At 46.6% G+C, this 27,782-nt stretch overlaps 1 protein-coding gene across 1 annotated transcript in view; it reads right to left on the bottom strand.

Annotated features, from left to right (window-relative positions):
- Window positions 1-27,103, bottom strand: part of PIGL (phosphatidylinositol glycan anchor biosynthesis class L) — a 142,734-nt gene extending 115,631 nt beyond the window's left edge. Inside the window, exons 1-2 of the mRNA XM_040423361.1 lie at window positions 26,813-27,103; window positions 22,713-22,812 (exon numbers count right to left, since the gene is read on the bottom strand). Coding sequence (XP_040279295.1) covers window positions 22,713-22,812; window positions 26,813-27,032 — 320 coding nt within the window. The 5' untranslated portion in view covers window positions 27,033-27,103. The remainder of the gene's footprint in view (window positions 1-22,712; window positions 22,813-26,812) is intronic.
- Between the last annotated feature and the right edge of the window lie 679 nt (window positions 27,104-27,782).

Raw genomic sequence — 27,782 nt, forward strand, 5'->3', positions numbered from 1 at the left:
GAAAAAAGCAAAGTGTACACAAGATTTGTCTAATCTTATACACTTTGCTGGCACTGTATTACGCTGCGGGTTTTCCGCACGTTACCAAGCTTACCTTCTCAATGGCCCGTTTGCCTGCTTATGATGTAATACCGTATTTGCCAAGAAGAACAAACCATATATGATGTAATGTAACGGTCATAAGGGTTGTTACATTACTATGGAAAGGCTGAACGGAATCTGTAAAATGACGTAACCTGACGTGTTTAGCGTGAGACTTGTACAGGCTGTACGTCTGTGAGTAATGCTGCATAAAAGCATAAAAACAGTAAAATACACAGAGTCAGAGTCACATCTGATGTAGCCGAAAGCATGACTAAGTGAGCCTAGGGAAACGGGGGCCTCATGAGTGTGACATCTCCCTCCGGAGCGTTGCCTTGCTGGGGTTAGACTGTTTATGTCACGGGGTTACGAAATGACACGGTCTCCAGGAGCAGCTGGCCGCACTACTCTGTGCAGACTTCTCAGCATCAGGCAGACACGGATTTTCCTGACATGAAAAGGATATGAAATTACACTTCTCAATTTAAAAAGAACCTGTCACCATTTACCATTTAAAACAAAAGGAAAAAAAGACAATAAGGTAACCAATTACCAATAAGATATCAGTGAGCCCATTCGTCAGCATATGGCCCACACGACAGAGAGTATACAGAGGTATAATGCAAACAATGGAGAGCATACCGTACAATAACGGTACATGCACACGGTGCGTATTACCGTGTATTAAATTTTCCTGTAGACTACAGCATAAGGCCGCATGCACATGGCCGTAGTGCAGCTGTTCCGTGTATTGGGGTCCACAATTGCGGTCCCCAATGTACGGGCAACATCCGCACGGATATATTTCATTTAATATTTGTGTGTGTCGTTAAAAGATATCAACAGTATCCACTATAACAGTGACATCTACAGTACCCTGCCCCTTCAACAGTAACATCCACAGCGCCCTCCCCTTTAACAGTGACCTCCACAGCGGCCTGCCCTTTAATAGTGACCTCCTCAGTGGCCGCCCCTTTATTAGTGACCTTCACAATACCCTGTCTCGTTAATAGTGATTTCCACAATAATCCGCTTTCTTAACAGTGACCTCCACAGAGCTCCGTTCCCTTAAAATATGACCTCCACAACACCCCACCCCCCTAACAGTGACCTCTACAGCACCCACCCCTTAACAGTGACCTCCATAGCGGATGGTCCCCTTAACTGTGACCTCCACAGCATCTCGCCCCCTTAACAGTAATCTCCACAGCGGCCCACCCCTTTAACAGTGACCTCCACAGTACCCCATCTCCTTAACAGTGATTTCCACAACACCCCATCCCCTTAACAGTGGCCTCTACAGCAATCTGCCCCTGAACACTGACCTCCATTGCGGACCGTCCCCTTAATTGTGACCTCCACCACAGCCTGCCCCTAGGGTTGCCAGTGGTCCGGTTTTAGGCCGGACAGTCCAGCTTTCAGACTTCTTGTCCTCCGTCTGGTGCAGGGCCTGGACGGACACAGGGATGTCCTTTTGAGCAGCTCACTCTCAGACAGCAGCACTGTGCTGTCTGAGCGTGAACTGCAGGGAGAAAGTCACCCTCCCTCCCACCTCTGCAGCTGACAGAAGTTGATTTTTACCTTCATTTTTTCAATCCCCGTCGGCTGCGAAGTGGGAAGGTTAGTGGCCTAGCGGGACCTGGGGGCGGAGTTATTAAGTCTGTCTTTTGAGGGCGGCCTGAATGGCCACCCTACCTGCCCCCTTAACTGTGACCTCCACAGCACTCCGCTCCCTTAACAGTGTTATCCACAGCGCCCTACCCCTTAAAAGCTGACCTACAGCAGTGAAGAAAAATAGTTGGGTTGTTATGGAAACCTGGTGTAAAACTGTGTGTATGTGGAGACTAAGGGCCTGCGAGCTTCTATTGGCTGATAAGGGTCATGTGACCAGGCTTCTATTGGCTAATTCATTTTTGGGAATATCTCATGAATGGTACGTGCTAGAGAGCGGAGACCTACTCAAAAACCTTCCCGGACACCTGATGTACCTGTGTGCCAAATTTCGTGATTGTAATTGCGACGGTGCGGATTCCTTTAGCGGACATACACACACACTCAGCTTTATATATTAGATATTCTAAAGCACCAGTAAAGTGGGCAGCACGGTGGCTCAGTGGTTAGCACTGGTGCCTTGCAGCTCTGGGGTTTGGAAACTAACTTCTGTTGTGTTTTTTTAAAATCTGCAGCACGTCAATTGCATTTGTGGATTTTCAGTGCAAATTTGCTATGGAAATGCAGAAAAAAACACACGGAAATCCAAGGGGAAAATCTGCAGTGAATATACAGCAAAATCCTTGTGTTTTGTCACAAATTTTGCTGAGACTCCTTTATCTGGCTGCACGTGTCACAATCGGCACAACCGGTTTTACGCCTTGTACGCCAGTTGGGTGTGACAGCAGCATGTCACGAGCTGTGCCTGGGACTCCAACACCGGCAAACATACTTACATTTGTGCCTGGACACAGGCGCAAATGTTAGCAAGTTTTTATTCCAGGAGCACGAACTGCCACAGATGTGCCTAATTGATGACGAGATTTGTTAAAATCTCATTTGCTTTGCCACCCACAAATCTAGATGTGAAATCAGCAGCATATCTGCTACATATTCCAGCTTTTAGATACTGATGACCCATCCTCTGCATAGGCCATCAATAGTAGATAGATGGGGGGTAGGGTTGCCACCTTCCCGAACACAAAATACCCAGCAAGTTTAAACAAGGGGGTGTGGTTTGGGGGCATGGCATAACGTGGGCATTATCTGATCCTATTTTAGGTTTTGCACCGTTTTTTTTTTCTATAAAATCAGACTTTCTATTGTTAGGGACAGTTCCTCTATTTTTTCTGCCTGGTTTCGAACCTATCATTAGCTTACAATAAAGGCGAAAACCTAAACCACCGAGCTGTAGAGATATATTATGGCTTAAAACCTCAGTTGTAGTTTCCTATGTATTATGTATCCAAATACATGACTCCCAAGCCATACAGTATATGGAGTCAGCGCAGGGACTCCCAAGCCATACATGGAGACAGAGAAAGGACTCCCAAGCCATACATGGAGACAGAGAAAGGACTCCCAAGCCATACATGGAGCCAGCGCAGGGACTCCCAAGCCATACATGGAGCCAGAGAAGGGACTCCCAAGCCATACATGGAGCCAGAGAAGGGACTCCCAAGCCATACATGGAGCCAGAGCTGGGACTCCCAAGCCATACATGGAGTCAGAGCTGGGACTCCCAAGCCATACATGGAGTCAGAGCTGGGACTCCCAAGCCATACATGGAGTCAGAGCTGGGACTCCCAAGCCATACATGGAGTCAGAGCTGGGACTCCCAAGCCATACATGGAGTCAGAGCTGGGACTCCCAAGCCATACATGGAGTCAGAGCTGGGACTCCCAAGCCATACATGGAGTCAGAGCTGGGACTCCCAAGCCATACATGGAGTCAGAGCTGGGACTCCCAAGCCATACATGCAGTCAGTGCAGGGACTCCCAAGCCATACATGCAGTCAGTGCAGGGACTCCCAAGCCATACATGCAGTCAGAGCAGGGACTCCCAAGCCATACATGGAGACAGAGCTGGGACTCCCAAGCCATACATGGAGACAGAGCTGGGACTCCCAAGCCATACATGGAGACAGAGCTGGGACTCCCAAGCCATACATGGAGTCAGAGCTGGGACTCCCAAGCCATACATGGAGTCAGAGCTGGGACTCCCAAGCCATACATGGAGTCAGAGCTGGGACTCCCAAGCCATACATGGAGTCAGAGCTGGGACTCCCAAGCCATACATGGAGTCAGAGCTGGGACTCCCAAGCCATACATGGAGTCAGAGCTGGGACTCCCAAGCCATACATGGAGTCAGAGCTGGGACTCCCAAGCCATACATGGAGTCAGAGCTGGGACTCCCAAGCCATACATGGAGTCAGAGCTGGGACTCCCAAGCCATACATGGAGTCAGAGCTGGGACTCCCAAGCCATACATGGAGTCAGAGCTGGGACTCCCAAGCCATACATGGAGTCAGAGAAGGGACTCCCAAGCCATACATGCAGTCAGAGAAGGGACTCCCAAGCCATACATGGAGTCAGAGAAGGGACTCCCAAGCCATACATGGAGTCAGAGAAGGGACTCCCAAGCCATATATGGAGTCAGAGAAGGGACTCCCAAGCCATATATGGAGTCAGAGCTGGGACTCCCAAGCCATATATGCAGTCAGCGCAGGGACTCCCAAGCCATATATGCAGTCAGCGCAGGGACTCCCAAGCCATATATAGAGACAGAGCTGGGACTCCCAAGCCATACATGGAGTCAGAGAAGGGACTCCCAAGCCATATATGGAGTCAGAGAAGGGACTCCCAAGCCATATATGGAGTCAGAGCTGGGACTCCCAAGCCATATATGGAGTCAGAGCTGGGACTCCCAAGCCATATATGGAGTCAGAGAAGGGACTCCCAAGCCATATATGGAGTCAGAGAAGGGACTCCCAAGCCATATATGGAGTCAGAGAAGGGACTCCCAAGCCATATATGGAGTCAGAGCTGGGACTCCCAAGCCATATATGGAGTCAGAGCTGGGACTCCCAAGCCATATATGGAGTCAGAGCTGGGACTCCCAAGCCATATATGGAGTCAGAGCTGGGACTCCCAAGCCATATATGGAGTCAGAGCTGGGACTCCCAAGCCATATATGGAGTCAGAGCTGGGACTCCCAAGCCATATATGGAGTCAGAGCTGGGACTCCCAAGCCATATATGGAGTCAGAGCTGGGACTCCTAAGCAGCTGCAGATGCTGGCACACTGGTTCTCCTTCTATGCCATGCTGCACTCTGTTCCTTCTACTTCCTAAGCAGCTGACTGAGGAACCATTGAAACTGTCTGAAGAAATTACAGCCAATTATTATTGTCGGTAACATTTTTTTATTTTTTTAAATACCAGTACCAGCAATCTAAGCAAAATACCAGCCTGGCCAGTGGAATACCAGTCAGATGACAACCCTATATGGGGGTCTGACATCAGGCACCACCACAGATTATGAGTGTCCGTTAGCTGCTGGCATTGGAAACTAATCAGTTTACAGAACGGGAAGCAAGAGGCTCCGTTCACTGCATAGTGGCCGTGCTTGAATACTGCCGCTCAGCTCCCATTCATGTTAACGGCAGCCGAGCCTCAGTACAGCAGTGCTGTCACTAGACAGTGCTGCCACCAGAGAGTGGATGCAGCTTTCTGCTTCCAGCTCCATCCACTCTTTAGTTTGGTGCTTGCATAACAAGCCGATCACTGGGTGTGCTGGATGTCCCTCATGGATCTGAAATTGATAATAGGTCATCAATATGTAAAAGCCAGACTACCTCTTTATGGTTGGAGCATCTGATACATACAAGAACACTTTTTTCTTTTTTGCATTTTGAGGTGCACTTTAAGGTCACTGTCCGCAGTGTAAGGCAACTCCACAAAATGCTAAATCATGCTAAAGCAGTAATAATGGAGTCTTCACACGAACAAGACATTGACAGCTTATTTGCTTGGACAACATGCAAACACAAACTATGGGGAAAAAGCAGCGAGTGTTAACGACCGACACAGCCAGATGTGAAAAGTGCAGGTAACTGAATATCACATACAGTCAGGTCCATAAATATTGGGACATCGGAACAATTCTAACATTTTTGACTCTATACACCACCACAATGGATTTGAAATGAAACGAACAAGATGTGCTTTACCTGCAGACTGTCAGCTTTAATTTGAGGGTATTTACATCCAAATCAGGTGAACGGTGTAGGAATTACAACAGTTTGCATATGTGCCTCCCACTTGTTAAGGGACCAAAAGTAATGGGACATAATAATAATCATAAATCAAACTTTTCACTTTTTAATACTTGGCTGCAAATCCTTTGCAGTCAATTACAGCCTGAAGTCTGGAACGCATAGACATCACCAGACGATGGGTTTCCTCCCTGGTGATGATCTGCCAGGTCTCTACTGCAACTGTCTTCAGTTCCTGCTTGTTCTTGGGGCATTTTCCCTTCAGTTTTGTCTTCAGCAAGTGAAATGCATGCTCAATCGGATTCAGGTCAGGTGATTGACTTGGCCATTGCATAACATTCCACTTCTTTCCCTTAAAAAACTCTTTGGTTGCTTTTGCAGTATGCTTTGGGTCATTGTCCATCTGCACTGTGAAGCGCCGTCCAATGAGTTCTGAAGCATTTGGCTGAATATGAGCAGATAATATTGCCCGAAACACTTCAGAATTCATCCTGCTGCTTTTGTCAACAGTCACATCATCAATAAATACAAGAGAACCAGTTCCATTGGCAGCCATACATGCCCACGCCATGACACTACCACCACCATGCTTCACTGATGAGGTGGTATGCTTAGGATCATGAGCAGTTCCTTTCCTTCTCCATACTCTTCTCTTCCCATCACTCTGGTACAAGTTAATCTTGGTCTCATCTGTCCATAGGATGTTGTTCCAGAACTGTGAAGGCTTTTTTAGATGTCGTTTGGCAAACTCTAATCTGGCCTTCTGTTTTTGAGGCTCACCAATGGTTTACATCTTGTGGTGAACCCTCTGTATTCACTCTGGTGAAGTCTTCTCTTGATTGTTGACTTTGACACACATACACCTACCTGCTGGAGAGTGTTCTTGATCTGGCCAACTGTTGTGAAGGGTGTTTTCTTCACCAGGGAAAGAATTCTTCGGTCATCCACCACAGTTGTTTTCCGTGGTCCTCTGGTGTTGCTGAGCTCACCGATGTGTTCCTTCTTTTTAAGAATGTTCCAAACAGTTGTTTTGGCCACGCCTAATGTTTTTGCTATCTCTCTGATGGGTTTGTTGTGTTTTTTCAGCCTAATGATGGCTTGCTTCAATGATAGTGACAGCTCTTTGGATCTCATCTTGAGAGTTGACAGCAACAGATTCCAAATGCAAATAGCACACTTGTAATGAACTCTGGACCTTTTATCTGCTCATTGTAATTGGGATAATGAGGGAATAACACAAACCTGGCCATGGAACAGCTGAGAAGCCAATTGTCCCATTACTTTCGGTCCCTTAACAAGTGGGAGGCACATATGCAAACTGTTGTAATTCCTACACCGTTCACCTGATTTGGATGTAAATACCCTCAAATTAAAGCTGACAGTCTGCAGGTAAAGCACATCTTGTTCGTTTCATTTCAAATCCATTGTGGTGGTGCATAGAGCCAAAAATGTTAGAATTGTGTCAATGTCCCAATATTTATGGACCTGACTGTATAATACATTATCTGTAGTGTAATCAGGAGCTATGGGACCGTGATAAGCCAGTTAGGGCTCTTTCACACTTGCGGCAGAGGATTCTGGCAGGCAGTTCCGTTGCCGAAACTGCCTGCCGGTTCCAGCAGTCCTGACACAAATAGATGGTATTTGTCAGACGGATCCGGATCCGTCTGACAACTGCATTGAAATACCGGATCCATCTCTCCGGCGTCATCCGGAAATCGGATCCGGTATTTATTTATTTTTTGCACCTTTAAAGGTCTGCGCATGCGCAGACCGGACAACTGGATCCATTTTGCCGGAACACTTAATGCCGGATCTGGCACTAATACATTTCAATAAAAATTAATGCTGGATCCGGCATTCCGGCAAGTGGTCAGAATTTCTTGGTGAAGAGAAAACTGCAGCATGCTGCAGTATTTTCTCTGGCCAAAAAACATAAGAGGGACTGAACTGATTCATCCTGAACGGATTGCTCTCCATTCAGAATGCATTAGGATAAAACTGATCAGTTCTTTTCCGGTATAGAGCCCCTAGGACAGAACTCAACACCGGAAAAGAAAAACGCTAGTGTGAAAGTACTCTTACATGAACCAACGATCCACTCACCTTTCCTGGTCATACATATTAGATTAACTCTGCAAGAAGTGGTATTCTTGACGTCATGGGATGTGGAGCAAGACGTATCCGTCCTGACACACAATGTAAGTCAATGGGGACAGATTTGTTTTCTCTGACACAATAGAAAACGCATCTGTCCCCATTGACTTTCAATGGTGTTCAAGACGAATCCGTCATGGCTCTAGAAGACATAATACAACCGGATCCGTTCATGACGGATGCATGTGGTTGTATTATTGTAACAGAAGCGTTTTTGCAGATACATGACGGATACGCAAAATAGGCTAGTGTGAAAGTAGCTTAAAACGAAGACAGACCCCCAAGAGATAAGACACTGACAGACACTACTGGCATTGACTTATTTCCCTCTTCCTATTGAAATAAACTTGCATTCTTGTCCATCTAAGTGTTCTTCTTCACAGGGAAGTGCAGCGAGAGATCAGCACAAAGGGGCTGTCCAGGATTATAAATAAAAAAAAAAAAGGATTTTCCTTTTTGTCGCCCGTAATCAGTGCCCAATTCATCCACTAGCTGTATCTGGTTTTGAAACTCATGAACTCTAACCTGCAAAATGCAGACAAGACATGGACAAGAATGGTGCAATTTCTGGAAGACAAACCTTTTTACTTTTTAACTGGTTTTTAATATTGATGGCCTATCCTCAAGATAGGTCATCAATATCTAATCGGTGGGGGTCCAACAACTTGAAGCCCACCAATCAACATTTTCAAGAAGTGGCTCAGATGTGCGCTGCGGCCCCCTCATACCTTACCAGCTACAGCGCCGCACGTTGTATAGTGGATGTGCTTGGTATTGCAGCACAGTCCTGTTCACATGCTAAAGATAGCATTTATTATTAGTAGTATTTATTCTAAAGTGCCAGTAAAGGGGTTGTCCCATCTCAAAGGTACTATTGCGAAATGGGACTAAGCCCAGTTTCAGGATATTTGTTTGCTGGTTGGAAACTAGTTCTTCCTTCGACAAAGGACCAAAGGGGTTTCCCGAATTAAATAAAAACTTCGGCAACCCCTGTAAATGTTCTAAAATAGTAAAAAACAGCCATACTTAGCCCTGAGCGCTGCCCTTGGTCCTCCCCACTGTTCACATCATCTTTCTGGCTACAGCAGTCATGATCCGCGCACACAGGTTACCCTGCAGCCAATCAATGGCCTCAGCAGTACATGGGATGTCACCGCTGAGGCCACTGAGACGGAACGTCACAGCTGGAGCCAGGAAAACAAACAGCAACGGGGAGGACTGGAGCACTGGACAGAAAGAAACGGAGAGAAAAAAGGTAAGTATGGCTTCTTTAATTCACATTTACAGGGGCAACCAAATTATTATTTTTTACTTGGACAACCCCTTAAAGACTATGGGACAAATATGTTTTTTTATCAATATTTTAGCTGTATTTTTGGATAAAGACACATTGCAGGAACATTCAATATATGAGAATACATATAGGCTGATAAAGGAAAACCAAACAATTTTTCTTTTTTATAAAAAAAACAAAACAACGGTGTGTAAATGTGTAGCCCATAATACAGCGAATGTAATAGAAAACAATTGCCCTTGAGGTGTCCAAAGCCTTTAAACTGCTATATCTGACACCTAAGGCCCCTTTCACACAGGCGAGATCTCCGCGCGGGTGCAATGCGTGAGGGGGCTGTGCATTTCTATGGGGCTGTGCACATGAGCGGTGATTTTCACGCATCACTTGTGCTTTGCGTGAAAATCGCAGCATGCTCCTCTTTGTGCGTTTTTCACGTAAAGCAGGCCCCATAGAAATGAATGTGGTTGCGTGAAAATCGCAAGCATCCGCAAGCAGGTGCGTATGCGGTGCAATTTTCACACACGGTTGCTAGGTGACGATCGGGATGGGGACCCGATCATTATTATTTCCCTTATAACATGGTTATAAGGGAAAATAATAGCATTCTGAATACAGAATGCATAGTACAATAGGGCTGGAGGGGTTAAAAAAAAAAAAAAGTAACTCGCCTTAATCCACTTAATCCTTTTGATGACGTCACTTCGCTCATCACATGGTCCGTCACATGATCCATCACCATGGTGACGTCATCAGAGGTCTTATTCCTCACAAAAGAAGACAGAAGAGATGCCGGCTGCGCGAACAAGTGGATTAAGGTGAGTTAAATTTTTATTTATTTTTTTTAACCCCTCCAGCTTCATGTATTCAGAATGCTATTATTTTCCCTTATAACCATGTTATAGGGGGAAATAATACAATCTACACTACAACTAACCCAAACTTGAACTTCTGTGAAGAAGTTCGGGTCTGGGTACCACAGTCGGTTTTTTATCACACGCGTGCAAAACACATTGCACCCGCACGATAAAAACTGAACATCGGAACGCAATCGCAGTCAAAACTGACTGCAATTGCGTACCTACTCGCGCGGGTTTGCCGCAATGCCCCGGGACGCATCCGGACATGCTCGTCTGCAAGGGGCCTAAGGGTACATGCACACGTTCAGGATTCATGTGCGGAGCATCCGCAGTTGTTCGCAGGCAAATCTGTGCGGTCAATCCGCATCAATTGATGCAGTTTTGCATGCGGTTTCGGTGCAGATTTGGTGCGGTTTCGGTGCAGATTTTCCTAAGTGAATAAAGAAAATCCGGTCAGGAAAAATAAAATAAATTGACATGCTGCAGATTTTAAAATCCGCACCGCAGGTCAAAATCCGCGCAGAAAAAATCTGCATCGCGTGCACTGAGAATTTCAAATTCTCATAAAATAAAATGTACATGACCTACAGTGCGGATTTTCCGCACGCAATCCTGATCGTGTGCATTTAGCCTTACAGTCTTGGAGATAAGAGGTTTGGTAGAATCTGTGCTTCTTGGTATTATCTTAGCGTGCATTCAGGACCCGGGGGCAGCGCAGACCAATCTGTACCACAAAAGTCTTCTTTACAGGAAACGTCAGTATTGCATCCCTCTCCGCAGCTATTTCGCGATGTTTGGATTGTAAAACTCCAATATTGCTGCTTTCAAGCACAGAAGCCATAAGGCAGGGTAATCCCGTTCTGGACGCAGTCTTTATTGAACCCTGCTGTGCTCTGGCAGCCGAGGCCCAGGGCTTGTGTGTATACAGCTGGGGGTAACACCCTGGTCTGATGAATGTCTCCACATCACTCACACGCGGCCGGCGGATAGATCTGATCTTTCTAGGAGAGAATAGGATTCGTGCCATCATTTTTCCCTCCCTCCTCCTGGTCCCCTTTCACCTACCTCGCCCCCTCTCCCGCCTTCCAACCTTTTCTTTTTTAAACTAAAGGAAATGAATTATGTTGAAAGCAGAGAAAAACTGCTTTAAAAATGTCCTTTTCTTTTCCTTGGTAAAGTCAAAAGTGCAAATATTCCATAAAGGCCCAAAGGGAGAAACATCTTTATTTGAAGGGGCCTAGCGAATAAGAACACATAAATCGCATCCCTGAAGCAAAGTAGGAAAATGACCCGAGGAATAATGTCGGAAAATCCTGCAAAGTACAACAGAGAGTCAAGTCCATAGATGGTGTACTCTACAAGAACTGGCCGCTGCTATTCTGGTGGTTCTATCCAAACCTGGGTAAGGCCAGGATCACATGCTGGGAGTCTGGGTGATATTATGGCCGAGAACCGCTCAAAAATGTTTTACGTGTGTGGTGTGACATCAACTTCAGTGATGCGCCATACAACATAACTTTCCATCCTCGTTGTATTCTCACTTAAAGGGGTCCCACTCCGCTCCCCACCATTAGCTAAAATGTAGAGCTGCAGCACAGAGCAGATATGGACAACCAAGATGGCCTGATCAAGAGGTCGGTGCTACAAACAGAATGTATACCTACAATATTGGGAGACTTTTGGACTGTTCATCTGACAGACCATACATGCAGTACTGTCAAATTTCCTCTACCCAATCTAGGTGTATCCGGGCTGTCCGGGAAATGTGAACAGACCAGCGTCTTCCCTAGTTGATGACTGCTGATCATGATGGCTCCGTCCAACACCTGCTCACCTTTTCAAGGTTTTACAGATGGGTTAGGCCCCTTTCAGACAAGCGAGTTTTCAGGGCGGGCTCAATGCGTGATGCAAGCAAGTGTGGGTGCGATGCGTTTTTCACTGATGGTTGCTAAGAGATGTTGTTTGTAAACCTTCCGTTTTTTATCACGCGTGTGAAAAACGCATTGCACTCGCGTGGAAAAAACTGAACAACTGAACGCAATCGCAGGCAAAACTGACAACTTGCTTGCAAAATCGCGCATTTTTAACTGAACGCACCCTGAACGCATCCGGACCTAATCCGTATCGCTCGTCTGCAAGGGGCCTTATGGAAACCTGTCACCTCCAAAAACCATCCCAAGCCGCCAGCACTACCTGACAGTAGCCAGCAGCGTGTTTCTGACGATAATTTCCTTCCTGAAGGCCGATGCGGCTAAAGCTCAGAAAACGTTCTTTTATCCCCTGCCCGGCGCGCTTCTTTAGTCATGCTTGAAGTCAAGGGGGCAGCGGCCTCCGAACTCTCTGCATAAGCGCTGTCAGTCACAGCAAAGGAAGAAAATTATCGTCGGAAACACGCTGCTGGCGGCTTGGGATGGTTTTTGGAGGTGACAGGTTCCCTTTAAAGTCAATAGACCCTACAGGGAAATTTCCGGGTGGGCCTATGCCCAGGGGGCCACTGGAGCACTCTTCACAGCCGCTGCCCAGGTACATAATGATATGATGCTCTCAGCATTAATTAAAGGGGCTGTCCCACTAAAAATATTCTACAGTTTTCAAACTAGCACCTGGATCTGAATAGTTTTGTAAATGCATGTTATTAAAAATGTAGCATAGCCACGGAGTTCTAAAAAATTTTTTTTTATCTGGATAGCGCCACCTGCTGTTTTTTTTATTTTATTATTTCTTTGCCCTTCTCACTGAGAAGGCCGCACATGCTCAGTTTCATCCTTCATCTGCCTCCTGAGCTGTGATAGGGAGAGCTGAGACACGCCCCCTGAGCTGTAATAGGGAGAGCTGAGACACGCCCCCTGAGCTGTGATAGGTATTGCCGAGACACGCCCCCTGAGCTGCAGCAGAAAAGACACCCCCCCCTGAGCTTTCAGCTTGATATAAATCTAGCAGAGCAATGAATTGGGAGATCTCTGGATCCATGTGAGGTACAGGGCTGGTTCTGGCTTTGTTAGAACGAGATTGTCATGTACTATGTGATGTTTGATTTTAATTTTTTACATTACTCTTGGGATAACCCCTTTAAAGGGTTTCTACCACCTCATTTGGACCTAATTAGCTGTCAGACACTAGCGATCTGCTAGTGTCTGCTGTACCTAACCATGCTATTCTAAGACCTTTGTGTGCAGCCGTTACGCTAAAAACCCAACTTTTATTGGTATGCAAATGAGCCTCTAGGTGCTATGGGGGCGTCTTTTCAGCACCTAGAGGCTCGGTCTACTCACTCTGTATTTCGCCCCGCTCGTCCCTCCAGCCCGCCCATCTCTAGATTGCCAGCTTCCATCGGCCTTTTTCTCGTGCCTGCGCCGTGTGCGTCTGTATTCGGCGCAGGCGCAGTGACTGTCTGACCGCTCCCGAACAGACGACGCCCGGCCGGTCAGACAGTCACTGCGCCTGCGCCGAATACAGACGCACACGGCGCAGGCGCGAGAATAAGGCCGATGGATAAGATGGAGGCTGGCAATCTAGAGATGGGCGGGCTGGAGGGATGAGCGGGGCGAAATACAGACTGAGTAGACCGAGCCTCTAGGTGCTGAAAAGACGCCCCCATAGCACCTAGAGGCTCATTTGCATACCAATAAAAGTTGGTTTTTTAGCGTAACGGCTGCACACAAAGGTCTTAGAATAGCATGGTTAGGTAGATCAGACACTAGCAGATCGCTAGTGTCTGACAGCTAATTAGGTCCAAATGAGGTGGTAGAAACCCTTTAATGCTAGGAGCATCAGGTACTTATGTACCTCACCAACGACCACAGATGCCCGCCTAAATTCAACTGTATCACCATCCTCCGTATAGTGATAGAGTAGTATTTTATGCTACACTGTGGTATTTGGTTTTGCTGGGGCGGTATTTCGTGCTGCACAACAGTATTGCTGGCCCTGCCTACTTCTGTTGTCCCTGCCTACTTTTGTTTCCCCTCCTTCTGTCAACATGGGGCCACTTTAAGTTTTTTATTTTTCCAGGGCCACTTTAAGTTCCCAGTCCTTCTCTGAAGTCAATAAAAGATAAAAAAAAACTCACATCCCTGCGGCAGTTATCCTATTGTTTAAAAAATAAACAAAAATGAAATTTTCGTGAATGTGGTCTAACAGGTCTCTAAAGACAAAAGACTGTTCTGATATCAACATGTTATTAAAAGGGGTTGTTCCAACCAGGAGCTGAGCAACCCAATTGTTGGAACCTGCACCCAATTACCCGTGCACTCTCCCAGCATTTTGAGTATTCACTGGACTGGAAGTGACTTGGTCCTGAGACCTCTGTGGCAGTGTGCTACACTGACACGTCACTGCTAGTGATGTGCCATTCTTGCACATGTGACCGCTAAGGCCAGCGACTGGATGCAGAAGTTACAGGACCAAGCTTCTCCCAGTATGGTGAAAACCCGAGGTGTCAGGGAACTGGGCCGCAGCGCATGGATAGCAGGCAGTTTTTGTCAGTTTCAGGCCTCATGCACACGACCGTTGTTTGTGTCCGCATCCGAGCCGCCGTTTTGGCAGCTAGGATGCAAACCCATTCACTTCAAATATTTTAAAAAATATAACATGTCTTATTCTTGTCCGCGCTTTGCGGACAAGAATAGGCATTTATATTGCCGGCGCCCATTCCGTTGCGCAAATTTTGGAAGGCAACACGGGCGTCTTCCATTTTTTTGCGGATCCGCGGTTTGCAGACCGCAAAAAACGGCACGGCCGTGTGCATGAGGCCTCATAGGTACAAATCTGCTGACAGATGTCCTTTAAAAAGTTTGCCGACCAAACCCAAACAAATTTAGTGACCACTAGGAACCGGTTTAACAAAAAAAATAGTTTTTTTCTTTGTTTTTAACAGATCTCAGCGCTCACTGAATGCATTGGGGGGTGGGGGGGGGGGGACAGTGATGTATGTTGTAAGAGATTTATCAAATGGAGTAAATGCAGTCATAGAATAGCTGAGATCTAAGACCATACACCAAGGTTCAGAGGACAGAAGCTTTACCCACGGCCTGGCAGTGATTAACAGACGAGCTTTACTTGTAATGGCCAGGATCAAGGATAACTCCAATCCCAGCCGGTCAGTCCCTTAGATGCTGCGGTCAATAGCAAACCACTGATTCCAAGAGGTTTGTCAGAGTAACTGAGAACGTTACAGCCGAGTTACGATGGTTGCTATGGCTTTCTATGAGCCCAAGCCTCCCCGCTCGCCACAGTATAATAAGGGCATCAGTCTCACAATACTTGCTGCGCATCCACAGCGCTGCTGGTATCTTCACTGAGAGAAACCCGGAGCTCCCACAGTGAAGATACCAGCGGCGCTGCAGATGCGCAGTAAGTATGGTGAAGTTGATGCCCTTAATATATACTGTGATGAGCAGGCCAAGGAAGAGAGCGGGGAGGCAATGTCACCAGCAGAGTGGGGAGGACGTCGGTGACATCATAGGCAGTTAGCAGTGAATAGGGGAGATACTGGGCTCTGTGAATTGGGCTCACTGAATAGGCAGGCTTGGGCTCTTAGAAAGTTTGGAAACGCCCTATTGGGCTCTTTGGAGCCTAATTTGCATACAGAATAAGGCCTCATGCACACGACTGTTGTGTGTTTTGTGGTCCGCAAATTGCGGATCCGCAAAACATGGATGGCATCTGTGTGCATTCCGCAATTTGCGGAACGGCGCGGACAGCCATTAATATAACTGCCTATTCTTGTCCGCAAAACGGACAAGAATAGGACAGGTTATATTTTTTTTGCAGACCACAGAACGGAGCAAGGGATGCGGAAAGCACACGGAGTGCTGTCCGCATCTTTTGCGGCCCCATTGAAGTGAATGGGTCTGCATCCAAGCCGCAAATACTGCGACTCGGATGCGGACCAAAACAACGGTCGCGTGCATGAGGCCTAAACTTCATTTTCTGGACATAGAAAATCGGCAAAGGAATACCATGGTAAGTTTTAAACCAGGTCTGTCTGCACAACAGCAATGCATGGTAGCGTTACTTATATAGGTAAGTAAGCAAGCTATTCTTCAGACTGGTAAGGTAGCGATCCTTCTAGAATAGGGTGTGGATATATTTATGATTGTGGCTAACATTGTGTAAGTGTCAGTCTCGATATTTTATGAACAATACCTGTTTTTAGGGGAAATCAGCTAAAGGGAAGGGTCAAGGGTTAGCATTATATGGTCCAACATAGAATATATTAGATATGATTGGATGTGATAGGAAACTTTTAGTCAATTAAGAATCATAATGTAATGGGAGGTGTAGCTCCTCGTGTGTATATTAATGTTTGGGTGCTGTCATATAACAGAACTTTGGACCAATCAAGAATTATGAAGTTTCTCAATAGGTGAAACTTCCCGTGTGCATAATAATAATGTGCTGAGGTCATTATGGGAATGAATAATAATGTAATGATGTAAGGTACAAAAGACACTGAAGTGAATGCACCACATTATCATTAATGATAGGCCTGCGTCATCTGGGCTATAACCATCTATCGTTTGAGCGAGACATTACCATCTGACCATTCCTTTTTTGCCATTTTACCATTTCATTTCCACAGTCTGCCTGGATTTTCAATCTATTCTGTATCCTGCTCTGTTATTTATCTCACAATAAAACATGACTGCGCTTCGTCTTAAGAATCGTCTTTAAGGGGTTGTCTCACTTCAACAAGTGGCATTTATCATGTAGAGAAAGTTAATACAAGGAACTTACTAATGTATTGTGATTGTCCATTTGCTGGCTTGATTCGTTTTCCATCACATTATACATGGTTCGTATTCGGGGGTTACGACCACCTGTAATCCAGCAGCAGTGGTCGTGCTTGCACACTATAGGCAAAAGCATCAGCCTATGAGCAATCCCGCTGGCCCAGCCACCGAAGAGGCCGGTGCTTTTTACTATAATGTACAAGCACGGCCACCGCTGCTGGATTGCAGGGTGGTCGCAATCCCCGGATATGAGATGTTGTATAATGTGATGGAAAAAATTAATCAAGCCAGCAAAAAATTTTTTTTTTTTATTAATATCTGTGTCAAAAATAAATGATTCACATGGCTGTAGACTCCGAGATATGGTACTGATAGAGGGGAATTTATCACCCCTGCACTACAGAATTCTGGCTTCAAAATGTCACTAAGTAGGACTTTATTATTTGCTTTAAAAATGTGTGATATTTTGCATTTCTACACCACTCCAGTTTTGGAAAGGAAAGTGGATGTGGTCAACTTGTCGAGCAGTTTTAAGCTGGTTTTACCAACAGCAAAATTTATCCCAGTCTTACCGGCGGGCCCATGCTGCGGACCGCAATGCATGAGCACGGACCGTAGGGCCGCTGTATGTGTACGCAGGACCCATTCACTTGAATGGGTCAGCATCCGTGATGCGGTGCTCAAACGGCCAGTGCCAGTATATTGCAGACCCGATGTTTGCGGGCCGCAATACAGGCACGGTCATGTGCATGAGCCCTTACACCAGTAAAGTGGGTGGTGTAGACAGCGGAGAAACATCTCAAGACTGTCTAAGAATATGAATTCACGGTACTTTCCTCACGCATGCACCTCTATAAATTTGGAGTATGCAGAGGTGCATTTAGACCATACCCTCTTTCTCGCAAAGCCATGCACGTCAGTCAGGAGAGGCGTAAAATGCTCCAAAAAGTTGGTAAATGTAATACAAAGCATGGATCAATAGTAAATCTGCCCCCTTGTGTACAATTTTATAAATATGGTGCAAACTACACCAACGCAGTAAATATGCAAAACTGACCTTAAAAATTACCCTTATGAAAAATCTCCCTCATAGTCTACAGGGCCCTACTATACTGCCCTATACTGTACCTTACTTCTGTAGAAATATGACCGAAAAAAAAAAAATCCATATTCTCTATTGGATGCTGCATAATAGAGAGAGTCTCCCATAGAAACAATGCTCCGAGAAGAAAGCAGCTCCGTCATAAAGCGTCTCGAGGAGCACACTGTGTTCTGCTGCTCATCCTCCTTTACATAGCTGCTCTGTGTGGACAAAGCCTACCACAAAGAGGACATAGATCTAAAAAAACTAGTGTTGTCATCGATAAAAAATATTTTTAACTGAAAGTCCATTTGCTTTAAAAAAAATAATAATAATGGCCACTAGCCCCTATGGCTTCAGTAATACAATAATCAATTTGTGAACACACCATATAAAACATGGGATATAAAAAAAATACAGAGACAGAAAGGCGTGCATAACCCCGGGTGTAACTTGCTCCTCACCCCGGGCTTTCTGGGCCCTGCCGCGTCCTATTTCCCTGTATTATAACTTTAGCAAAGCCACAAAATGACCTCCAGAGGCCAAATAAATCCAGCCCCAGTGTACATGGAAATGAATTCCTGCCTGTCCCTGTAGCTTTGGCGGGGGGGAAGTTATGTGACAATGTGACCACGCAGTGAGATTCATTGCCCCAATGTCCCGGGCCTCTCCTGTATAGTGGAAAAAGCTGAGCTTTCAGATCCATTATCATGTGCTATTTTGGTCCCCCGCTGGGTGGGGGATGGGCTGTACAGCTAAGGCAAGAGGATAGTGACCCCGTCTCACACCAGTTCAACCAAGCTCATCTGGGTTTAATGAAATCTACCAGATTAATGGGGCATTCCAGTTTAGCACAGAGTGCCTGGGAGAATTAATCTCCAATCATTTACAGGTACCGGCATCTAAAAACTAGATGTAATTGTAAGAGCTCCTGCACAGTCCGTGTTAGGGCGCACTCACGCGCTGCCGAATTTTCAGCAACAAAATCCGCAACATAAAGACATCCCCTATGTAACCCCATGAGGATGAAAGGCATCAATACCTGCGTTCTGTTCCGCAGCAGAAAATTAATTCCGCAGCGGAACAGAAGGCAAATAATGTTTTGTTCTGGATTTCATGAAGATGAATGTCTCCGTTCTTTTTTTTATATCAGATACCTTTTTATTGAGTTTTATCCAAAAACAAACAAAATGCACATCATGTTGACAGTGTCTAAAACAGTTCAGACATATTAGGACCAATAAGGAGGGTAGATCGAACTCGGAACACAATTGCTGAAACTGCTTCAGGAGGCCCTGGGAGCACAATTGTCCAATGTTCCAAATCCCTTTCTTTTCCCATAGGGCGAATCCCTTCAGTTGGGAAAGTTCTGGTAAGACAGGGTTGTTCCATATGGGAGACATATTTAGAAGTCCTGAGACCCCAAGAAGCACTTTAGCCTTAGCCCACACTTTCCTCATTAGCACCAAAGTTGGGGCAGATCCTAATCTTGGATCCACTCCCCCTTCCAGGGCTGGGGAGCGTCCCGATGCCCATTCACCTAATTTGCCATTTCTTCCCGCTCCTCCAGCCGTGTTCCATCCTTTAAAATGCTGCAGTTGGGCTGCGAGAAAATATAATAAAGGGTTGGGCATTGCTAGACCACCCGATTCTTTGTAGGGTTTCATATCTAATTCTACTTCTTTTAGTCTTCCACAACAAAAAGCGAAAAATGTGTCAGGTTTTGTAAAAATAATGCATGGGGATCCATACCGGTGAGTTATGAAGTATATAGGAGCTGCGGCATTAGCACCATCTTGATCAGTTTTCCTCTGCCTACTAGAGACAGTGGCAACTTATGCCAGGAAGCAGCTTTAAGCTTAAACTTAACCAGTAGTGGCACTACATTGTCTTGTATGTAGCTATGTGGATTAGTGGACACCTCAACTCCCAAGAATTTGAAGGATGACACAACTTTGAGATTGGTATGACAAAGACTCTGTGAAAGCGGGGACAACGACAGTATCACCCACTTGCTCCAATAATAAGCAACCCAGACTGCTTGTCAAATTCAGAAATCGGAGATACGATAGGGTCTATTGATGAGGCTAGATCTCCTACATACAGCAGCATATCGTCTGCGTATAACGAGACTCGCTCCTCTATACCTCCCCTTCTAAAGCCATTTATTAGTGGTGTAGTTCTGAGCAGGCACGCTAGAGGATTTATGGCAATGGCAAACAGAAGAGGGGACAAAGGACAGCCTTGTCTTGTCCCTCTCTCTAAGGCCAATGCCGGGGACATGCCCCCATTGACTCGATGAATGTCTCCATTCATTCCAATGGAGAAGTAATCTGCACAAAAACCTGCAACATAATTTACAAATAAAATACCCATCCTGTTCCGCTGCGGAGAAATCTGCAGCATAAACTGCAACTCAGTAAAATCTGCGCCTGCGGATTATGCTGTGCAAAATTTCGTAAAGTGTGAGGGCACTCTGACTGTAGGACTCCTGCACGGCCCGTGTAATGGTAAGGGCTCCTGCACGGCCCGTGTAATGGTAAGGGCTCCTGCACGGCCCGTGTAATGGTAAGGGCTCCTGCACGGCCCGTGTAATGGTAAGGGCTCCTGCACGGCCCGTGTAATGGTAAGGGCTCCTGCACGGCCCGTGTAATGGTAAGGGCTCCTGCACGGCCCGTGTAATGGTAAGGGCTCCTGCACGGCCCGTGTAATGGTAAGGGCTCCTGCACGGCCCGTGTAATTGTAAGGGCTCCTGCACGGCCCGTGTAATTGTAAGTAGGGGTGCACCGAAATGAAAATTCTGGTCCGAAACCGAAAATTCAGGATGCCCTTGACCGAAAACCGAAACTGCCTTTTTGCCCAAATACTTTTAAAATACTTTTTTTTTTAATGATTGGCGCTGTTATGGAGAGGGGGATCTGTGGGTGGCGCTGTTATGGAGAGAGGGATCTGTGGGTGGCACTGTTATGGAGAGGGGGATCTGTGGGTGGCACTGTTATGGAGAGGGGATCTGTGGGTGGCGCTGTTATGGAGAGGGGGATCTGTGGGTGGCGCTGTTATGGAGAGGGGGATCTGTGGGTGGCGCTGTTATGGAGAGGGGGATCTGTGGGTGGCGCTGTTATGGAGAGGGGGATCTGTGGGTGGCGCTGTTATGGAGAGGGGGATCTGTGGGTGGCGCTGTTATGGAGAGGGGGATCTGTGGGTGGCGCTGTTATGGAGAGGGGGATCTGTGGGTGGCTCTGTTATGGAGAGGGGGATCTGTGGGTGGCGCTGTTATGGAGAGGGGGATCTGTGGGTGGCGCTGTTATGGAGAGGGGGATCTGTGGGTGGCGCTGTTATGGAGAGGGGGATCTGTGGGTGGCGCTGTTATGGAGGGGGGGGATATGTGCACTGGTATGGGCATAACAGTGCACAGATCCCTTTCCCCATAACAGTGCACAGATCCCTTTCCCCATTACAGTGCACAGATCCCCCCTCCCCATAGCAGTGCCATAGACCGATCCCCCTACCCATAACAGCCCCGGCCCTGCTGCTCACAGCATCACTCACTGCATTTTTATTTTACCTTACAATCGTGACGCTCCAGTAAGAACTCTGAATGAATAAAGGAGGCGGAGCAGGCGCGTCACGTGAGTAAGTGACGTTACACCGCCCTCCGCTCTGCCTGCAGAGTTCTTACTGGAGCGTCACGATTGTAAGGTAAAATAAAGATGCAGTAAACCGCCCGCCCGGCGCCCGCCCGCAGATGGTGTGTGACAAATCCCACACCCCATATTTTCGGCCGATATGTAACAATATCGGCCGAAATGGATTAGGTACATTTTCGGCCGATATTTTCGGCTGCCGGAATTTCGGTGCACCCGTAATTGTAAGGGCTCCTGCACAGCCCGTGTAATTGTAAGGGCTCCTGCACAGCCCGTGTAATTGTAAGGGCTCCTGCACAGCCCGTGTAATTGTAAGGGCTCCTGCACAGCCCGTGTAATTGTAAGGGCTCCTGCACAGCCCGTGTAATTGTAAGGGCTCCTGCACAGCCCGTGTAATTGTAAGGGCTCCTGCACAGCCCGTGTAATTGTAAGGGCTCCTGCACAGCCCGTGTAATTGTAAGGCCTCTTTCACACGGGCGTTGCGGGAAAAGGTGCGGGTGCGTTGCGGGAACATGCACAATTTTTCCGCGCAAGTACAAAACATTGTAATTGTAATGTACCCAAAAAAATTGAATTTTTTTGTGCCCTGCATACCTGTTTTTCACGACAGCCTTTCCTTCCAATTTGTAGCATCACTGCATTCGGGCAGGATGTTTACATGCAGAACTTCCTGTTCTCATCAGCTTCCTGCTGGGTTTTCTAACCAATCCCAGCATGCTTTGCTCTTTAATGTTTCTGTCTGTGAATGGAACGGTAGTGTGCATGAGTGACCACTGTTCTAGTCACTTCTATGGGATGGATGGAGATAGCCAAGCAATGTGTCAGACCCATAGACAATTAATGGAGCATGCGCAGAGGCGTTTTTTAGGTGTGTTAGCGCAATTCATGCGCTTCTCCTTCTTCTTTGTGTGGTGCCAAATATAAGTATGTGCATGCCATACAGCTTTATAATGAGACCAGACACACTAGGTGGTTTCATGAAAGCATCTTCTCATCCATCTCTCACAGGTGACAGGTTCCCTTTAAAAGGAATTTATAGAGCGGTAATATTCCATTGGGATCACAGGTTTTTACCTCTATCTCAAAAAAAATCTCATACCTGTGGTCAATAAGGGTTACATTGGAAGGAGCGATTCCTAAAGCTGCACAGCTCTGAAACAACTCTTTCTTACGAGTCTCCCCTTGATTGTAGTAGTTTCCTATGAATTAGAAACAGATTAACTCGTCTTTTGTTTTTATCATGTTTTTTTATTACTATCTTTACTCATACAATCCTTAAAAGGACTTTTATGGACTCTCATATTGATGGTCTATTCCTTAGGATGGACCATAAATAATTGGTTAGTGGAGGTCCAAATCCTGGAACCCCCCACAGATAAACTAATTAAAGGGCCTATACATACAGCTCTTGCGGAGCCTTGTGTTGCATCTCAGTCCTGTATGTATGTTGCCTCTATGTAAAGTACAAAGGCACTATGGTCCCTCCAGTCAGCTGGAGTTGGACCAGCACTGATCAAATCTTGATGGCCTATCCTTATCTATTAATATTATAGCCCCAGAAAACCTCTTCAAGGTGCCTATCGATATTCATTAATGGACTCAACCAATATACAGTGCATTTGGAAAGTTTCTGACCCTTTCACTTTTTCTTACACTTTGTTATGTTGTGGCCTTGTGCTAAATTAAAAAAAATACGTTTTCCCCATCATTCTGCACTCAATACGATGTAATGAGAAAGAGTGAATACACAATTTTAGAAATGTTTGCAAATGTATTAAAAAGGAAAAACATAAATTTCACACGGACAAAAGTATTCAGACCCTTTGCTATGACACTTGAAATTTAGTTCTGGCCTCTCCCCATTTCTCTGGCTCATCTTTGAGATGTTTCTACACCTTGATTGGAATCCACCTGTAGTTAATTTAGTCGATTGGACATGGTTTAGAACGAAACAGGTCTCACAGCTGACAATGCATATCGAGCAAAAACCAAGCCATGACGAGGAAAGAACTGCCTATAGAGCCCAGAGACAGGATTGTGTCTGGAGAAGGGTACAAAAAATTTCTGCTGCACTAAAAGTTTCCCAGAACACAGTGGCCTCCATAAATATTACATGGAAGAAGTTTGGAACAACCAGGACTCTTCATACAGTTGGCTGCCCCACCAAACTAAGGCCAAGTTCACACTTCTGTTATTTGGTCAGTTATTTCCATCAGTTATTGTGAGCCAAAACCAGGAATGAAGTTACTCAGAGATAAGGTATAATGGAAAGAATTGCACTTGTTCTGTGTTCCGCACCTGGTTTTGGCCCACAATCACTGATGGAAATAAATGATCAAATAACTAAAGTGTGAACTGGGCCTCAGTAACTGGAGAAGAAGCTCCTTAGTAAGAGAGATGACCAAGAACCCAATGGTCACTCTGGCTGAGCTTTCTGCAGATGGTAGAATTTCCATAAAGGGAACCTGTCACCTCCAAAAACCATCCCAAGCTGCCAACAGTACCTGACAGTAGCCAGCAGTGTGTTTCCGACTATAATTTTCTTCCTTAAGGCCGATGTGGCTAAAGCTCAGAAAACGTTCTTTTATCTCCTGCTGGCGCGCTTCTTTAGTCATGCTTGAAGTCAAGGGGGCAGCGGCCTCATTGCTTCAAGTCACGGTACCCGCGCCCCCTTCCCTGCCCCTTCACAGTGACTGACAGCGCTTATGCAGAGAGTTCGGCAAAGCCAGCCAAACTGCCGGCTGTCAGTCACAGCGAAGGGGCAGGGTAGGGTGTGTGGTTATCTTGACTTGCAGCAAGGAGGCCGCTGCCCCCTTGACTTCAAGCATGACTAAAAAAGCACGCCGGGCAGGGGATAAAAGAACGTTTTCTGAGCTTTAGCCGCATCGGCCTTCAGGAAGAAAATTATCGTTGGAAACACGCTGCTGGCTACTGTCAGGTAGTGCTGGCGGCTTGGGTTGGTTTTTGGAGGTGACAGGTTCCCTTTCAATATGACTTTATTATAAATATGAACCCAAATACCTTTCATTAGTTATAGTGGCTTGTTTTGTCTAGGGAGCAATCATTAGGAGAAACTAAATGGCCGCCATCCTATTAGCACACACAGAACCTGTCCTAATCACACAGCAAGGCGAGTTACTTCACAACACTGAGCTAAAGAGCTGCCTCATCCTCCTCTGTGCTCTGCTGGTCAGGGATTATGATCCTGAATACAGCTGATAAGATCTTCAGTTGAATCTGTGTAGGGATGGAGATCATGAGGAGACATGAAGTACAGAGAGGACGGACAGGACAGGCTGTGGTAATAGAGACTGCATACAAGTGCTGCTGCTCATTATCCACATTCCCACCACCTTTCTGTACATCATGTCTCCTCATGAACTCCATTCCTACAGAGATCATCTGTATTCGGGATCACAATGCTATTGCTAGGAGTCACCAGCAAGGAACATAAATTATGAAAAATGGCCATACACCATCGGAAGCTGTCGGCATGATGCTACTTCAGCAGACAGCTGCCAGACACTGCTGATGATGGCAACTCTCCCGTAAGAACAAAGGATCAGTCAGGAGGCTGCCCATACACATTAGATCAGGGATCAGCCACCCTCGGCACGCCAGCTGCTGTGAAACTACAACTCCCAGCATGCACACTTCCTCAGCTATTCTTGTAACTCCCATAGCAGTGAAAGGAGGATTCTGGGAGTTGTAGTTTCAGAACAGCTGGAGTGTCGGAGGTTGCTGATACCTGCGTTAGATGAACTTTTGCTTACTGAGGCAGCCTGCCTCAGTAAGCAAAAGATTCATACCTGCCCCCAACTGCTCTGATCCTCAGCGGCCATGGTCACATGATCTGCTGCAGCCAATGACTGGCTTCACTGGTGACGTGCTGCCCAGAAGAAAACAAGCCAGGGACCAGAAGATAGACAAACCAGAGCAGCGGGAAGCAGGCAAGTATGAATCTATCACTTACTGAGGCAGGTTGCAGACTTTAGGTAAAAACTACTTATTCCCGGCCAATTCCTTTAAAGCAGTGATGCCCATCCAGCTGCTGTAAAACTCCCACCATGCTCTGCTGTAGGCTGTCCGGGCATGCAGGGAGTTGTAGTTTTGCAACAGCTGGAGGGCCGCAGGTTGGGCATCCCTGCTTTAAAAGCTCCTTCTCCTCCAGGCATGCGAAGATCCGCTGGGCCCCTTCATTGTAAACATCCGGTTTGACATCGCTGCAGCCAATCACTGGCCATGACGGAGACAGGATCTCCTTGCATCATGACAAATGATAAGATGACATAAAGGAATCCGGTCTCCGCTGCAGCCAGTAATTGGTTGCAGCATCGCGGACCTGAAGGAGCAGGGAGCCAGTGCTGAGAAGCAGGTAAGGCTACTTTCACATCTGCGCTTTCCCTTTCCGCTATTGAGATCCGTCATAGGATCTCAATAATGGGGGAAAACGCTTCCGTTTTGTCCTCATTCATTGTCAATGGGGACAAAACTGAACTGAACGAAAACTGAATGCACCAAAATGTATTCTGTTCCGTTTGGTTGCGTCCCCATAACGGACAGAATTACACTGCAGGCAGCGTTTTTCTGTCCGCGATGTGGTGCGGAACAAGAGGGATCCGTTTTCACAATGTAAGTCAATGGGGACACAATAGAAAACGGATCCGTCCCCCATTGACTTTCAATGGATTTTATAAGGGATCCGTCTTGGCTATGTTAAAGATAATACAACCGGATCCGTGGATGCAGACGGTTGTATTATCAGTAACGGAACTGGTGTGAAAGTCGCCTTAGTCATCTTTTCTTTACAGGTCTCCCCGTTTTTGCACAAGCCCTCTGAGGCTGCTTTCACATCTGCATTCTGGATCCCATCACGGTTTCGGTCATTGCTGACAAGAAAAGCACAGCATTCAGCAATATTTGTGTAGTCAAAATGCCAAAAATCTTGATGGATCCCACAACAGATCTCATTAGGATCAGGACAGGCTCTTCAGGCCCGGCCATCCATGGCAACCAATCAGATCACTTCTTTCATGCTTACCTCTACGCTGGCAAAATAAAAGCTGGAACCTGATTGGTTGCTATGTACACGCTGACACTCTCTGCGTTGCCAGCAGAACTTATATCCTGTAGGGAAGTTTCACACAAGAGCCTGACACATTCACAAAGCGCAGTGCCCAGCTCCACCGCTGTGCATACCTGTGGAACAGCAGAGCACAGAGAGGGGGCGCTGTCCCTGCACCAGGCCGAGGATAGTGGGGGCGAAAAACATACACTCATCATCTGGGTGAGCGATGAGCAGCAGCGGAGCACGGACACCGGGCCGCACAGCCGCTCCCCGGCCAGACACAGCGTCCCGCCAGCTGCTGCACAGCCACCACAAGACTGCGACCGCCGCAACCAACGCGACAGCCAGCATCTCGGAAGAAGGTGCGCACACATCAGCGCTCCGGCTGGAAACCAACGCCTGACAGTAGGGTTCCGCAGTCAGCGCAATTGTCAAGGCGCATGCGCAGTGATCTCCATTACAACTGAATTGATTACTGTTCTATTCGTACAAGTGTCTAAGCTTCTGACCTCAGATTTATATATATTTGTGAGTAACATGTAAGCAGCACACTACACCACAATGAAAGTCAACACACATTTACTGACATAGGTGTAACCGCTCCTAAAGGTACCCCAGCTTTAGGGGCGCATTTACACGGGGCGTTTTGACATGGAAAATGCAGACAAATGGCTGTATGGTATCTACAGATGAACTTTGTAGAATAAATATGTTTCTCCTGTAAAAACCACGTGTCCGGAAGCAATCAGCAAAAAAAAATCGTGTGAGGGTACTTTCACACTTGCGGCAGAGGATTCCGTCAGGCAGTTCCGTCGCCGGAAGCAAGCAAGTGCGGATGCGATGCCATTTTCACGGATGGTTGCTAAGAGATGCTGTTTGTAAACATTCAGGTTTTTTATCACGCCCGTCCAAAACGCATTAAATCGCATTGCACCCGCGCAATAAAAACTGAACGCCATTGCAAACAAAACTGAATGGACTTGCTTGCGAAATCGCGCATTTTTAACTGAACGCATCTGCAACGCATCCGGACCTAATCCGCTCACGCTCGTCTGCAAGGGGCCTCACTGTTTTGCAAACCTTTATTTGGTTAGCAAAACA

This window comes from Bufo bufo, chromosome 3 (assembly GCF_905171765.1).
Source record: "Bufo bufo chromosome 3, aBufBuf1.1, whole genome shotgun sequence".
Classification (NCBI taxonomy): domain Eukaryota; kingdom Metazoa; phylum Chordata; class Amphibia; order Anura; family Bufonidae; genus Bufo; species Bufo bufo.